Genomic DNA, 14,611 nt, shown 5'->3' with positions numbered 1-14,611 from the left:
TTGCCGCTAAGAAATAGTACGCTAAAATAATAATGTATAATTGTGTAAAACAAATAATAGAAGAACTGGTGAAAAACAAAAATTTTGAATTAAACGAAACAAAAAAAAAAGGAAAAAAATTAAAAAACCATTGGAAAACAAAATGATTTAAGTTATTTTTTAAACCAGGAACAAAACATGATTTATATAGGGTTAAGAGGTGTGAAACAAATTACGAAAAGTTTTCAATTTGTAGCTAAATAGCAAGTAAGCGAAATCGACACAAAACTATGAACACAATAGTCTATATAATCACCCATTATCCCCACCCACCCCACATCCATTAATGCCTTCTGAAAGGCATTATGTTTCCATATAAATTATTATTGTTGTGTTTTATAGTTTTCCTATATTGTTTTCTTTTTGTTTTTAAGTTTTGCATTCACTACATACATATACATATATATTCAGCGTCCCCTACAAATACATAAATGTAATTTCTGAAAAATTAAAAAAAATTTCCAAAATAAATAGTTAATTTAACCGAATGCAAAGCCACCATTTAACTAACTCATTAGATATTCAGCTTGTGTCAATTCGAATTGTGTGTTTATTTTAAATGCATAAAAACTCCATGGTGTACAATATTTGTTTTAGTTAAAAAATCTACAATTCCTCGTGATGTGAGGGGAACTTTTTGAGTATGGCATGATATAGATTATAGAAAGCATATACGGAAACAGTAACAATAACCAATAGAGCTCCGCCAAAGGCAATGCTTAGAAAGTTGCCATCAATGATTCCCGCCGATCGATGTCGTTTTGTGCTAAAGATTTCCTCTGTGGATGCTGGATTATTTTGCTGTTGGGCTGTGCGTTCGGCCATTAAACGCTTCATGGTGCTCAATCGTTCACGTAGGACTTCCACGGACTCGCCATCTAAATCGGAAGCACCTAAACCCAAATAAAATATCCATTAAAATAAATAAATGAAAATGCGATGACTCAAGGGTTTACCAGTTTGTTGGGCAGTGGAAGCACTTGAATAGGTAGACATAATATATATATTTTTTTATTTGAATCGTTTAAAAATTGATTTCGGTAATTTTAGTTCTATTTGGCAGGTTTGCGGAATTGAAGTTGCGAAAGATTTTCTTTGGGGTGTGTAACGGGCGCATGTGCATAACGGTAATTTAAAGAACGCTGCCAATCACAGAAAAAGTGTTGGTAAATTGCCCAGTGGCGCTATCGATAGTTTGTCACATAGGTCTTTAGTTGCATTTGCCCATCTCTAAACACGTGAAACTTGCTTTGCTCCGGTTGTGCACATTTTTAAAATTCAAATATAATTAATGTTACAATGGGCTTAACTAAACAATATTTAGCTTATCGTCCAGTCGACAGCTTTAATATAATCTCCTCGGGTCGTGCCAATGTCAATTTTGCTGTTGTCGACCGCACTGAGGGACGATTCGTTGCCAGTCCTGCCGCAGAGAATGTTGTAGTTTGGGATTTGCGGTAGGTTTTGTTGTTACCTATTTATAATAATAATAATTAGACAAATATTTCTTTTCTTCTCAGTTTGGGTGATCGTAAGTTGACTTTGCGCCGGGAAAAATTCGAAGTGACAGCCTTAAGAGTCTCACCGGATCATTTGCACGTTGCTGTGGGCTATGCGGATGGAACTGTTCAGATCTTTGATATTACCTCTCCGACCTATTACAATGCCATTGGTTCCCTGGCCCTTCACAAGAATGCTGTTAGCATTTTACGTTATGATAATCAGGGTATGCGCCTGGTCAGTGGTGGCCTGGACACCGAACTTGTGGTCATAGATGTCGTCGAGCAGGCTGGGCGGCAGCGATTGAGTGGTCATAATGCAGCCATAACCGATGCACATTTCCTGCAACGTATATGCGAGGATTCCAATAATATTGTTGTCAGTTGTTCGAAGGATACACAAATCAAATTCTGGAATCTGGAGACACAATTTTGCTTCAAAACTATTGTAGACAATCGCACAGAAGTCTGGGCCTTGGCATTTTTAAAAGATTTCATGGTTGCGGGTGCTGGAGAGAGTGGCATGAATGTATATCGACTAAAACAACGTGAACAAGGAGATCGTGGTACTTTGGAATCCGCGGTTGAGGGCTTGTCAATAGACGAAGAGGACTCCATATCGCCAGTGAGTGTTGTCAATTGTGGCGTCATCCAGAGAGCTAGTAAAGGTCGTTGTGTTAGCTTGGTAGCTGATCCCAATGAAAGAATCTTAAGCTGTCACGGTACAAATGATCTTATTGAGAACTTTTATATATGCACCGAGGAGGAGGTGAAACAACGTCTGGCAAAACGGCTTAAGAAAGCTAAGAAGGCAACAACGACCACCGAGGAGGAATTGTCCCAAGAGTTGTCTCTAAGCGATGAAATTAAACGACTGGAGTCCATCAAAACGAAACAAAAGATCAAGTCAATTGATGTATTGTTGGGATTGAACAAGGAACTACGTGTCCTGGTTAGTTTAGCCAATAATAGCCTGTCCCTATATTCATTGGAAGCATCTCTAAAGAATCGCAAGCCGTCGGACGAGACCAGCGTGAAAGTATTGCGCTCTTTGACTCGCCTAGGCCATCAATCGGAAGTGCGTTCTGTTAGCTTTACCAATGATTCGTTGGCCATTGGTTCGGGAGCAGCGGAATCCTTTAAATTCTGGGATCGTGAGGTCATGCAATGCTTGCGTACAGTTCCAACGGATTATGTTCTATGCCTGCGATTCGTTCCAGGCGATCGGTATGCTTTGCTGGGCATGAAGACTGGCAAACTGCTAATTGCGGATGTGGGATCGGGTGATATTGTCGAAGAGATTCCAGCACACGAGAGTGAGTTATGGTCTATTGCCTTGCTGCCTGATCAAAAAGGCTGCATCACGGGCAGTGGAGATTCCACCATAAAAATATGGACATACGAATTGATTGATTCAAATGAACAGACAAAAGTTCTGTCTCTCTTACACAAGAATACACTGAAGCTAGAGGAAACCGTCCTTTGTGTGGGAGTCAGTCCGGATATGAAATATTTGGCGGTGGGCCTGCTAGATTCGACAGTGAAAATCTTCTTCCTGGACACATTTAAATTCTATCTATCGCTCTATGGCCACAAGCTGCCCGTTCTTTGTTTGGATATCTCCTATGATTCTACACTGATAGCCACCGGTTCAGCTGATCGAAATGTCAAGATTTGGGGTCTTAATTTTGGCGATTGCCATCGTTCGATATTTGCCCATGACGATTCGGTGATGTCATTGCAATTTATACCCCAAACTCATATGTTCTTCACCTGTGGCAAGGATGGCAAAGTTAAGCAATGGGACGGAGATTCGTTTGACAAAATTCTCACCCTGCCGGGTCACATTGGTGAAGCTTATTCCCTCTCCGTGTCGCCCAATGGTCGATACTTGGTCACCTGTGGATCGGATCGTACATTGCGTTTATTTGAACGCACCGAGGAGACGATTGTTCTGAAGGATATCCAAGAGGAAGAACGCGAGCAAATGGAGAATGAACAATTGGCCACAGGAGAGGATAACAGTGTGCCGCTTTTGCCAGGCCTCAAGTTGCCATCCCGCAAAACAGTTGGATCTGAACAGGCAGCTGATTCCATTGTGGAGTGCCTAGAAATATCCAAGCAATTTGAATTGGAAGACACTGAGAAACCTGAAGTACATCCCCTTATGCTGGCCCTGCAAGTGAAGACTCCCACGGATTTCCTGGTTACTACATTAATGCGCATACGTGCCTCTGATTTAGAGGAAGCTTTGCTTTTGCTGCCCTTTTCTACGGTGTGCGAAGTGCTCGAACGTCTTCCGGTGCTGATAGCTCAACGTCCTGACGAATTAGAGTTGCTGTGTCGAGTCACAATATTCCTGTTTAAGGTGCACATGAAACCCATAGCAGCCACCAAAACAATGAAACCCCTGCTCATCAAGATCCTTGGCTTATTAAAGAATGATGTGAACCAATTGCGTGATTGTCTGGGTTGGAATCTGCATGGACTCTCCCTCCTGCAGACGGAAGTGGAGCAACGTGAGGGTGTTCAACTGTTCCGTGAGGCCACCCAAGCTAGGCGGAAAAGAGAGAAAAAACGGCGGGAAACCACCAAACGACGATTGCAGATTCAGATGGTCTAGGAAACAAATACATTTAATAATAAATTTAGACATTGTTTATTTTAATTCAGTAATAAATATACCTTCTTTTGTATATAAAAGTACATATATTATAACTACTTTTTATTAAATCATTTAAATTGCAATTAACATTAATTATTTATATTTGTAATGTATTTCTCTAATTCGTACGACTCCGTTTATACGCCAAAATATTCTTTACAACCGATAAATAGTAATTATTATATTAGAAAATATAAAAATATTCAAAACAGAGTTGTTAATTCGACCAGTTTTGACCATTTTTAAACTTTCAAAGAAAAGTTAAGTCAACCAGTCTGGCAACGCAACTGTATGTAGGCATTCACCAACACTGGCCTTTCCATATCCGCGCATTTCTTCACACTAATCAAAAAATCGTCATTAAAAGTTGAGAACGCAATAGAAACGGATGATATTGGAATTCGTGAAAATTGTTTAAACAATTTAAATTGTTTGAACCAGCCAACAGCAAATAGAAATTTACTTTTCAAGGCAAGTGCAGTGTAAATCGAAACAGTCTCTAAAACATTTCGTTGTATAGTAGTGTTCGTTTCTGTGTGTGTGTGTGTTTGTCTGTGCGTGCTCGTAATTAACTGTAAGAAAAAACAACAATTGGGCAAATGTTACATTATGAAATTTTGCAATAAAGAAAAATAATTATTGTCACAGCAGTAACAAGGCAGCAGCTGTCTCCAGTTGATACATATATCCTCCTTTTGGTTTTTTTTTTGTTTTGGAGGGGAAACTGCTGCATTGTGCAGCTGCTGCTTGTTGTTGGTAATGGCCTTTCAATAGGGTGAGAGAGTGAACCAAGCGGAAGAGAGAGAGAGAGAGCGCGGCTAAAAGTGCAAAGTTACTGTGCGTGTGTGTGAGCCTGTGTGCGTGAGGCATTAGTCATATTTAGCCTGGCCAGGTTCGAGTGGTCGAGTCTTGGCTCAAACCAAACAAGCGACAGCAAAGACAAAAAAAATTAACTGTTGACCAAAAAGGTTAGTTACCACCCCTCCTTTCCTCCTCATCTACTTCTCGCACTGTTGATTCTTTCCACTCCCATTTGGCCATAGAGCAACCCCACACCCTCAAGGTCGCATTGCTTAATTAATTAAATATTTATTTATGTCATGATATCATATAAAAATTTATTGCATAAACATATTAGTTCAGATAAGGAATCGGTTAGTTTCATTTTCTTTTTGTCACTTTCAAAATCAGCAGGTGTTGCACTTTTTTCCTCTCCCTCGTCTTGGTTCCATTTCACTGACTTTTAAATGGCTTGGCTTGGTATCAGTTGGCGGTTATGTTCAATTCCAAAACGTTTCGTTGCAAAACAGGAAGAGCTTAGAATCTCAAGCTTAGAGTACGAGAGAGAGAGAGAGATATAGAGAGGGAGAGCCAGATGTAGATGAAAGAGGAGCATTGGCCTGGCAAAAGAACAACAAAAAAAAAACAATAAAAAAAAACATTTCACGGAGCAATTCAAAAAAGTACAATCAATCAAGAAAAGCTTTTGAAATGCATTATTCTCCATATAGAACAATGTAACTCTTTGAATGATATTCAACTTTGACCCATATTCATCTCACATGTAACGCATGAATGCAAAGCTCTGCCCCCCACTCGCATCGTTCTATCTCACTCTCTTCCCCCTGTCCTTATTTTACGGTTTAAACCTGCAAAAATTCAACAGATCTACACGAGTGTTCGAAACGTGCTCTTTTTCCTATGTCTAAGTTTAATAAAAACCATAGTTAAACAAAAATACATATATGTACACATAAACATATAAAAATCGGAAGAAAAACCTGTTTAATTTTCGTTGTGGTTTCACATGTGTATATACACATATACATATGTACTCATGTTGAAAACAAACAACAGAATAAGCGATAAAGAATTTTATATACCCTTTAAGTGCACCCCCAATAAAACCAACCAATTAGAGAGAATGATATGGGGAGAATTGTAGCGGACTTTCAAGTGGATTCCAATTGGAAAATACGAGAAACTCTTTCTCCATTTTACAATTTTAAACATTTTGTTTCATCATTTTATAGAAAACTGGAAAATATACATATGTACATTAAACAGTCATGGATAGTTAATTATCTTGCTTGACAAATTTATAATACCATTAGCTAGAGTATGTAAAACCAATTGACTACAGATTTAAAACAGTTGTGTAAACTTGCTAAATATATAAAAATATATTCATAAGCGGATTAATCTAGGTACGTAAATGATGAGTATGCTATAATAGAACGTCAATTTCCTGTAAATATTCTTTGAAATTAAAGATTTTGATCTTTCATTACCCCCAAAGACTGAAACAATGCATTGCTTTTTGTAGTTTATCATTCATTCATTAAATCATTAAAGATCATAATGCATTCAGTTGAACTCTTGTTCTAAAGTCAAAGTTCTTATGTAAATTGTATGAATTTTTGTTGCGTTTCCTTTTATGGGACGACGACTTGTGTAATTTACTTTAATTGAGAGCACGTTCTGGTCACGCATATTTATTCGAATACAATTTAGTAGGTAGGTTAAAAATAATACAAACAAAAGAAGCGTATGTGTATGTATAGGAAAAATTGAGGCGTGTTTTTATTTAAGTTCATTTAACTTTTTATTTGTCACAATAAATTCAATTGGCTTCGTCTCCGATTCGCTTTTTATGGCATATATACATACATATATAGATAGACAAGCTGAAGAGGGGCAGAGGGACAACAATGGGGCTAAAATACATATTGACGCGTGTCTTGTCTTTTCCTCTGGTCTCCTCTATCAGTCTTATCAGTGGATTACCCAAATTCATATTCCTAATGTGGGATAGGTTAGTAAAAAACAAAGGTTATTGCTAATAAACTTTTTGTTTGGTCTTGTAAAAGTGAAGTAAATTAAAAATTTGCAAATTGATTTTGAAATGTAAATAATATAATATTTCAAAATAAGTTTGAATTGCATTGTTTTCTCTTAATTGTATCAAATGTATGTTTTTATTTGTGCACTATTATTTGTTGTTGTTGTTGTTGGTAATTAACGAAATCGAAAACTCAAGGTCGGTTTAGTTTTAGTAATTGTTGCCAAAAAGAGCGCAAAATTGCGATATAAATGTCTATGTATAAATAGAGCATAGAGATTGTGTGTGTGTGTTTTGTGTAAACATTTCTAACAGTGCAATTCCATTTAAATGATAAATAAAATATTAAATTGTTTATCGTCTTTGAAACTCGTACGGAAACCTCTCATTTTCGCTATCACATTAAAAGAGAAAGAAAGAAAAAATGTACATAAGTGGATAGATGGAAGAGAAGAAGGCGGTGGGGGAGGGGGAGGAGTTCGCAGAGAGCATTCCAATTCAGTTCAAGTTGTTGTCACTTTCTTTTGTTCTGCTTTTGTTTCATTTCAATCCGTTGATTTCTTCTTCTTGATCATGATGGAACGTGTCAAGTAAAAGTTGTCCATTCCAATTTGTTGTCCCCCCCACGCCAATTTGTTTGTCCAATGATTCATGAAAACTAAACATTTTGGTTATGTGATTATATAGAGAATATGAAGAAGCCTTATTTTATATTTATTTTATTTTGTTTAACATAAATAATTTGCTGAATGAAAAACCGGTTTCAGCTTGCAAACAAAATGGACAGCAAACAAGAAGAAGAAAAAACCCAACCTAACCTTATCACTTGAGCTTGAACCGTAGCCAGTACAATGGGCTCTTTATTACACAAACGATGATGATGATGACGACCTTAACTGAACATTAAAGCTTTATATATGGCAAAAGTTCAGAACATGGGGCAATGAGGCAATGGAATGAAACATATGCACATGGATGAATAGGCTCATCAAATCTCCACATAAGAGAATAGAAAAGTGTTACATAAACATAATTAAATTACTGAAAGATAATTAAAACTAAGAAGCTTAACAAAAAGTCTTAGCCACATTTCTGATTGACCAGCTTAAAGTCAAATTTGAAACAAAAAAAAACAATTTTTATTCTTTTTTCTTCCAAATTAAATTGATCTACCATGAAGGTCGCCTTTCAGCGAATTTCCACATAGTGTACTTGGTGCTGAAAGAGCGATATTAGGTAAAATTCCATCCGAAAAACGATAAAAAATTTTTATTCAGCGCAATATTACTATTTGATTAAGTAAAATATTGTTTCGAAATGGCAATTTAAATAATTTGGAAATCGTATTCTCTTCCCAATAACCAATTTCACTCCCAAGATCGAAAGCCGTTGGAAAAACACTCGAAAAAAGATATATTTGCTGTATTGTGTTCTCTCATTTGTTTCATTTGCTGTAAATGTTAAGACTGTTCAATGATGGGAAAATGGAAAATGTGTAAATTTGAATGTCAATTGTTGCAACTGTCGTTTATTTTGCTTTCGAATATGAATGCTAATGAACTAGTCGGGCTCTAACTAAACGAGAGACAATAATAGAAGTTTAGTTAAAGGTTTTTCAGAGTTTATCTGAACAACAAAATGTATTATTCTTTCTCCATATATTTTCTAAATGATGTAGGTAATAATGCCTTAACGCTTGCACTTAATTAGCTCCCATATCGAGTTTCTATATGAACGTATAACGATTTAGCCCATTATCACCACATTTAACTTGTTATTTCATTGACTAACTAAATATTTGATCATTTGCTCAAATTGACGTCAAGCATTTATTTTGTTGTTTGCTTTCGGCAATAAATAGACCGACTAAAAACTAATGGGAATACATTCTATATGATTACGACTTTTCCTCAAATCAGCACCAATTAAAAAATCAACGGGAGAGAGTGAAATTGCAGTAAACCTCAAAAAGTTTGCTGTGGGTGGCCGCCTCCCCCAACCTGGCACCTGGGACCTGGGACAGACCCCAATTGCTATCAATCCACCTTGCCTAAAGGTGATTTTAATTAGATTGTGACTGTGGCTTATTCTTTCTGTTGGCTCTCGAAACGTGTGGCCAATTAGCGCCTCATAGACTTTGTCTAAGTAAACAAAACGTCAATAAGTAGATGCACACATGTGCGAAAAGATCTGCGAAAAACGTGGGCGCCATCAACAACGGTATTTTATTTCAAAAATTTACATGAATTTTGCATGTAAACAATTTGTTTACAAATTCCAAAATGAAAGTTTAGATTTGTTTGAAAGAGTTTTGCAAAATGTAGATCAACATGCCACAAAAATCTAAAGAAAAAGGCGTAAAGGGAAAGATTAATAATACTTTCAAATGATTAACTAAGCATTTGAGTCAAAGTGAAGGGGAAGCGGTTCTTTTTATTAAATATTTCGCCATCATTTTTTGTGTGTCAACAACTCGTATAATTTCCTATTCAAAGTTCTTCTAAATGTATTTTGACTATATAATAGGAATTTGTCTTTATATTTCCAAGAACCAAAATGAAACTTGAGTGTTTAGCATTTTCCTACATAGGTAGCATATTCAAATAAAGTGTAGAAGTTTTCCCATTAGGTCATGAAAACACTGCAGAACATATGTATTTAATGGCGCCCGCGTGGGACCAGTGCACTGGAGGTGCCTCCCTCCCTTCCCACTTGGTACAATTTCCGTCAATATTTGCACCGTAAAAAAACAAAAATGTTGCTCTACTTTGGGGAATTCTCAATAAATGACGCAAAAGTCATGTTGTTTTGTGAAAAAAAAACATAATATTAGTAAATCAAGAGAAGAGTTCAAAGTCCGCCCCCCTCTACAATAGCCACCCCCCATTTATTGACCACACAAAACAAATCCCAAATTCCTGAATGTTGCGTTGTGAAATATAATTAATTTTATAATTTTTTTTGTATATATTATATATGTTTTCTTGATAAAACCATATTATTATGTATGGATGTTGTTATTGCCTCCCTCTCTCTCTCTCTCTCTGTCTCTGTCTGTCTCCCTCTTGTTCTTATCAATGGCGCCGCGCAGTGAACTGCAAGTTAAACTCAGAGGCAAAATTTGCTGGCGTTCACATTTTGGTTCCGTCTAGTGCCGGGCACCGAATCGAGTATATTACATTCTATATACTATACAAGTTGGTCCACATACTTTTTCTTTCTGAAATTTGCATGCACATTTTTTTTTTTAAGTGCAGAAGATAAGGAGGAGCAGAGGAGGCACAAAGAAGCAATCAGGTAGCATATGGCATATACAATTCCCAATAATTAGCCATAGCTTTTAGTGGGTGGAGATTTCTGTTAGTTCATGTTGTGTGATCCATTTTCAATGACGTCAAACTCGATACAAACGAATTGTTGTTTCTTTGTGTTTTTCAAGTGCATCATAAACATTTAATGTTCCTAAAGTGAGATTAAATTATATTGTATACGACTTTGTTGCACCCTTTACATGGTATAAGAGATCTTCAGTTTAATTGTTTCTCCCAGGAACAGTTATTTATGTGTCACTTTTAACATACGAAAGTTGTTTCAAAATTCCCTTTTGATACCAATAGACAAGGGGATGGGAATGCATGAAATTTTCTCCTCAAGACCGATATTAGATAATATAGTAGATTCTAAATTGCTCAAATCATACCATTTCTTGCCTAGACCAAGAGAACTTTAACCATTGGAGATATTTCTATCCCTTTTTTAAGGGAAAATGTGTCAAACACTTTTAAAAATTCGCCATAATTGTTTCTTAAAAGTCAATTCCAGTAAAAAATTAAAAAAAAAACTAAATAAAATACGCAGCTTTTGGCTGTAGTAACAACGCTGATCGATTTACCTAAACGAACTCAATCTTACCTGCTTGTGGAACTAAAATATGGAAGATTTAGGTCGAGAAAGAGCTTCCACGTTTATATGCAGATATGTACATATATGAAAGCCTGAAAAGGTATTTCTTGGATCGCATTATATCTATAATTAATCGTCAAAATTAATCAGAGAACAAAAAGAACTTCATTTAGAAAGATTTGTTGTCACTGCCAAAAATGAAATTAGAATTCCGAACTTCAGATTCACAAACTTAGAGTAGAAGATAAACGAAAACCTTTTGAAATGCCATTTACATATGTAAACAAAATATACCATCCACAAAACGCCACCAACGGGTATCTCAGGCAAAGAAAACAATAACAAATATTCAGCCAATGGACTGTCAATGGATTGATTTATTGTTTTATTTTTATTCAAATTCTCCCTCCCGTAGGATGATGATGATGAATTGGCCTATTTCAAATTGCAAAGTTTCACATAAAAATAGATTTGAGTTATAATTAATAATGTTGATTTAAACAAAAATGTATAATTTTGTGGTTTTCACTTTATTTTAATTGCTTCTTTAGTTAGTTTTTGATCAAGGCTGTCAAATAAAAATTTGGAAAAACGTCAATTAAATTTCCAGTAAGCAGTAATTAACAAAAAAAAACAGTAGCAAAACGTTGTGGGGTGAGCTGGGAGCTGTTGGGCAGGGGGGAGCAAAAATAGAAATCTTTTCCTCTTATCTGGATACAGCTTGTTCCAAGTGTGTTATCTATAGAGGCTTTAATTGATAACGAGTAAAAGAATTTTTTCGTTTTGCCATTTAACTAATTGTTTTCCGACTTATTTACAGGCAGACAAAAAGTAGCAGAGAGAAATATTATTATGACCATACCAACACGACCAGCGCCTGCTCCGCCTGGTTCTGGTAGTGCAGCGGCAGCTGGAGCTAATGCTAGTTTGGAGCAATTGCGTCGACAGCTCCAGCAGCAGCACCTTGAGCAGCAGCAGCAGCAGCAGCAGCATCACCAACAACAACAACAACAGCAGCAGCAAACACAAAAGTTGACAATCAAATTGCCACCACCGCCAAAGGGAGGACAACCCTTGCAACAGCAGTCGGCAACAAAGAAATCCTTCAACAATAACTATTTCGATGATAGTCAGACTGGTGGCGGATCGAATATAACGAGAAAGTTTCCTCAGGCTCGCTTGTATACGCCAGCCACCAATTGGGATGATGATCCATTTGGTGGGGGTAATAGCAACGCATCGAATGGAAATGGCTTGGGTTTAAAGAAGATGCCACCGCCGCGGCCGCCGCCACCAAAAGTCCAGGTAAATGGACACCGTTCTAACGAAGCGGCGGCATCCGGAGGCAGTGGCAATCGTCTGATACCCAACATTTTCCAACGCAAGAAAGCCACCAACACGTCGTCAGCAACGGCTGCTGCTACTAAGGTTGCAGCACAGAATCGTGTCTACGGCCTGAGCAGCGGTCAAGTTGCTGGCAGCAATGCCGGAGGATTGACTACCACGTCATCGTCATCGTTATCGTCCTCAACGAATTATGATTGGAATGCTGCATGGAATACGGCAACGACTAGCAGCAGCAGCACCAGCGGCTCTAATTTTGTGGGCTCCTCATCTAGTAGTACTAGTGGCGCTGGAGTGGCTGAGGGTCAACTGATTAGCTTTGATTCGCCGCCATCGTCTCCGACTTTTACACAAAAATCGAATAGCGATTGTGTTAGTGTCGATAGCTTTAGCTCCGACAGCAATTTCAGTTCTCCGAATAATGGAAGCGTTTCACAACCGGAAAGTGGTTTCGAAGACGATTATCATCATAGATCACGGCCATCGACCCAAAGTCCCTTGGATCCCTGGGAAGCGGTTGACAGCAGTGGCGGGAATTACGGCACAATTGATTCATTTGGCTCCGCTCCCGTTAGGCAAATGCAATTGCAGGGACGCAGCTCCGACAATCCGCTATGCAATGGCAAAAGTCTCTTGCCACCCACCCAATCGCTGCAGATGCCCACAATAATCAAACCGAAAATATCACAGAAACCCAAGGCACCCAAGCCGCCTCCGTTTATTGGAGGAATGCCTGGTAGTTATCTAGGAGGAGCAGCAGGGGGATGTACGCCACCTTCACCACCTATGCCCAAGGGAGAGCCACCCAAATTGCCGTCTACTAGCGCCGGCATGGGGGCTGCAAGTGGTGGCATCTGCCTATTGGATGTCATCTCTGGCAAAGTGGATGCTTTGGCTCTAAGCAAAGGCACTTTGGGTTATATCGAGGAAGAGCAAATTCCATATGCCATAGCTCTATACGACTTTGATGGCGTCGAAGAGGGAGATCTGAACTTTAGGGTAAGTTTGCAATAGTTTTCACAATCAAATAAAACGAGTATTTATCTTTATGTACCTTGCAGGAGAACGAGAAAATCTATTTGCTGGAACAGCCCACACCGGAATGGTTACGTGGTCGTACGCGTGCCGGCTGTGAGGGTATCTTTCCGGCTAATTATGTGGAAATTAAAGTACCATTGTCTTCTAACTCGAATCAGTTGGTGTCGCCGCCAACTCCATCTCCCGTCTCAGTTCAGGCTACGGCACGTTGCCTCTATCAATTTCCCGGTGAGGTTGAAGGGGACTTGCCTTTACAGGTAAAACATCACCATTCGTCTATATGACTTGAACGTCTTTACTAAAAATTGATTACTTACTTTTAGGAGAATGACCTGGTCACTGTTTTGTATCGCATTAATGATGATTGGCTCTATGGTGAAATCGATGGACGCCAAGGGCAATTTCCGGCTAATTTCCTAGAACATATTCCCCCAAATTTGCCCACAATGTGAAGGCTAAATTATAATTATCAGTATATTTACAAAAAATAATTATAATGATGATGATGCATACAAGGAACTTGTCGATAAGAACTGAAACATATACATATTATACTATAGTTTATATAAGATAAAGAATGTATTTTTTGGAGTAAAATCCCTGGGAAAATTGAAGTCAAATAACATTTTTTAACCAAGAGTATGCCTTTACTTCCAAAATATGTTCCCTGATTTTTAAACAAAAAAAAAAAAAAAAAAGAAATTATGTTAATTCCCGAATCGCCCTCGAAAATTGATGTATTTTTTAATATTTAATAGAAGCCTGTAGCCAGGGATTTACTTGTTTTTGTCCTCAAACACAGCAAAATGTAAATAAGTTAGTTTTCCCAATCAATTTTTATTTAAATCAATTAGTTAATTAATGAGATTTAGTTAGGCACAATTAATCGATTCCAAAACAAATATATTTTTGATTCTGTATGTATTAAATATTACAATTATTATTATTATGATTATACAAAATATTGTTCTTGATTCTGTTTAATTAAGTGTCTTAAGTTTATTCCTAGGATGGCAACCTGTAACAGAAAATCAAGTCTATCCTAGTCTCTATCTATCTATCTATCTTTCTATGTTTGCCTTAAGAGAATGAAAGAGTTTAATTTAATAGGATTTACAAATTATTATTCAACAAGAAAAATAAATATATCAGGATATGTATCCTTAAAGATACGATTGAAATATATATTGAAATAAAGATGAGAGATGATCAGAAAATATTGCAATCAATTTATAAGAGTTTCATGGAAATTCAATTAATTATGCTTTGTGACAATATTTC

General features: G+C 37.2%; 3 protein-coding genes across 4 annotated transcripts; 2 read left to right on the top strand and 1 right to left on the bottom strand.

Moving 5' to 3' along the window:
* Positions 1-571: 571 nt before the first annotated feature.
* On the bottom strand, positions 572-1,145 carry LOC6649753. Its single transcript, XM_002072277.4, has 2 exons — positions 996-1,145; positions 572-932 (listed from the first exon to the last, which is right to left on the bottom strand). Exons 1-2 carry the CDS (start codon positions 1,033-1,035, stop codon positions 646-648), a joined length of 327 nt encoding a protein of 108 aa, XP_002072313.1. The 5' UTR covers positions 1,036-1,145; the 3' UTR covers positions 572-645.
* A 115-nt stretch (positions 1,146-1,260) lies between these two features.
* Positions 1,261-4,244, top strand: LOC6649752 (WD repeat-containing protein 3). The gene is made up of 2 exons (XM_002072276.4): positions 1,261-1,496; positions 1,560-4,244. Exons 1-2 carry the CDS (start codon positions 1,339-1,341, stop codon positions 4,159-4,161), a joined length of 2,760 nt encoding a protein of 919 aa, XP_002072312.1. The 5' UTR covers positions 1,261-1,338; the 3' UTR covers positions 4,162-4,244.
* Positions 4,245-4,542: 298 nt separating this feature from the next.
* Positions 4,543-14,511, top strand: LOC6649751 (uncharacterized protein DDB_G0283357). Of its 2 annotated transcripts, none has more exons than XM_047009281.1 (4): positions 4,543-4,674; positions 11,769-13,291; positions 13,354-13,587; positions 13,654-14,511. In XM_047009281.1, the coding sequence occupies exons 2-4, from the start codon at positions 11,801-11,803 to the stop codon at positions 13,780-13,782; spliced, it is 1,854 nt and encodes a 617-aa protein (XP_046865237.1). In that variant the 5' UTR covers positions 4,543-4,674; positions 11,769-11,800; the 3' UTR covers positions 13,783-14,511. The 2 variants fall into 2 exon arrangements, with proteins under 2 accessions (XP_046865237.1, XP_002072311.1); XM_002072275.4 differs by having other exon boundaries at positions 4,543-5,171.
* The last annotated feature ends 100 nt before the right edge of the window (positions 14,512-14,611 follow it).

The sequence above is a fragment of the Drosophila willistoni genome, chromosome 3R (assembly GCF_018902025.1).
Source record: "Drosophila willistoni isolate 14030-0811.24 chromosome 3R, UCI_dwil_1.1, whole genome shotgun sequence".
Lineage (NCBI taxonomy): Eukaryota > Metazoa > Arthropoda > Insecta > Diptera > Drosophilidae > Drosophila > Drosophila willistoni.
Note: the sequence above shows the minus strand (reverse complement) of the source record. Positions and strands in the feature narration are given on the sequence as shown.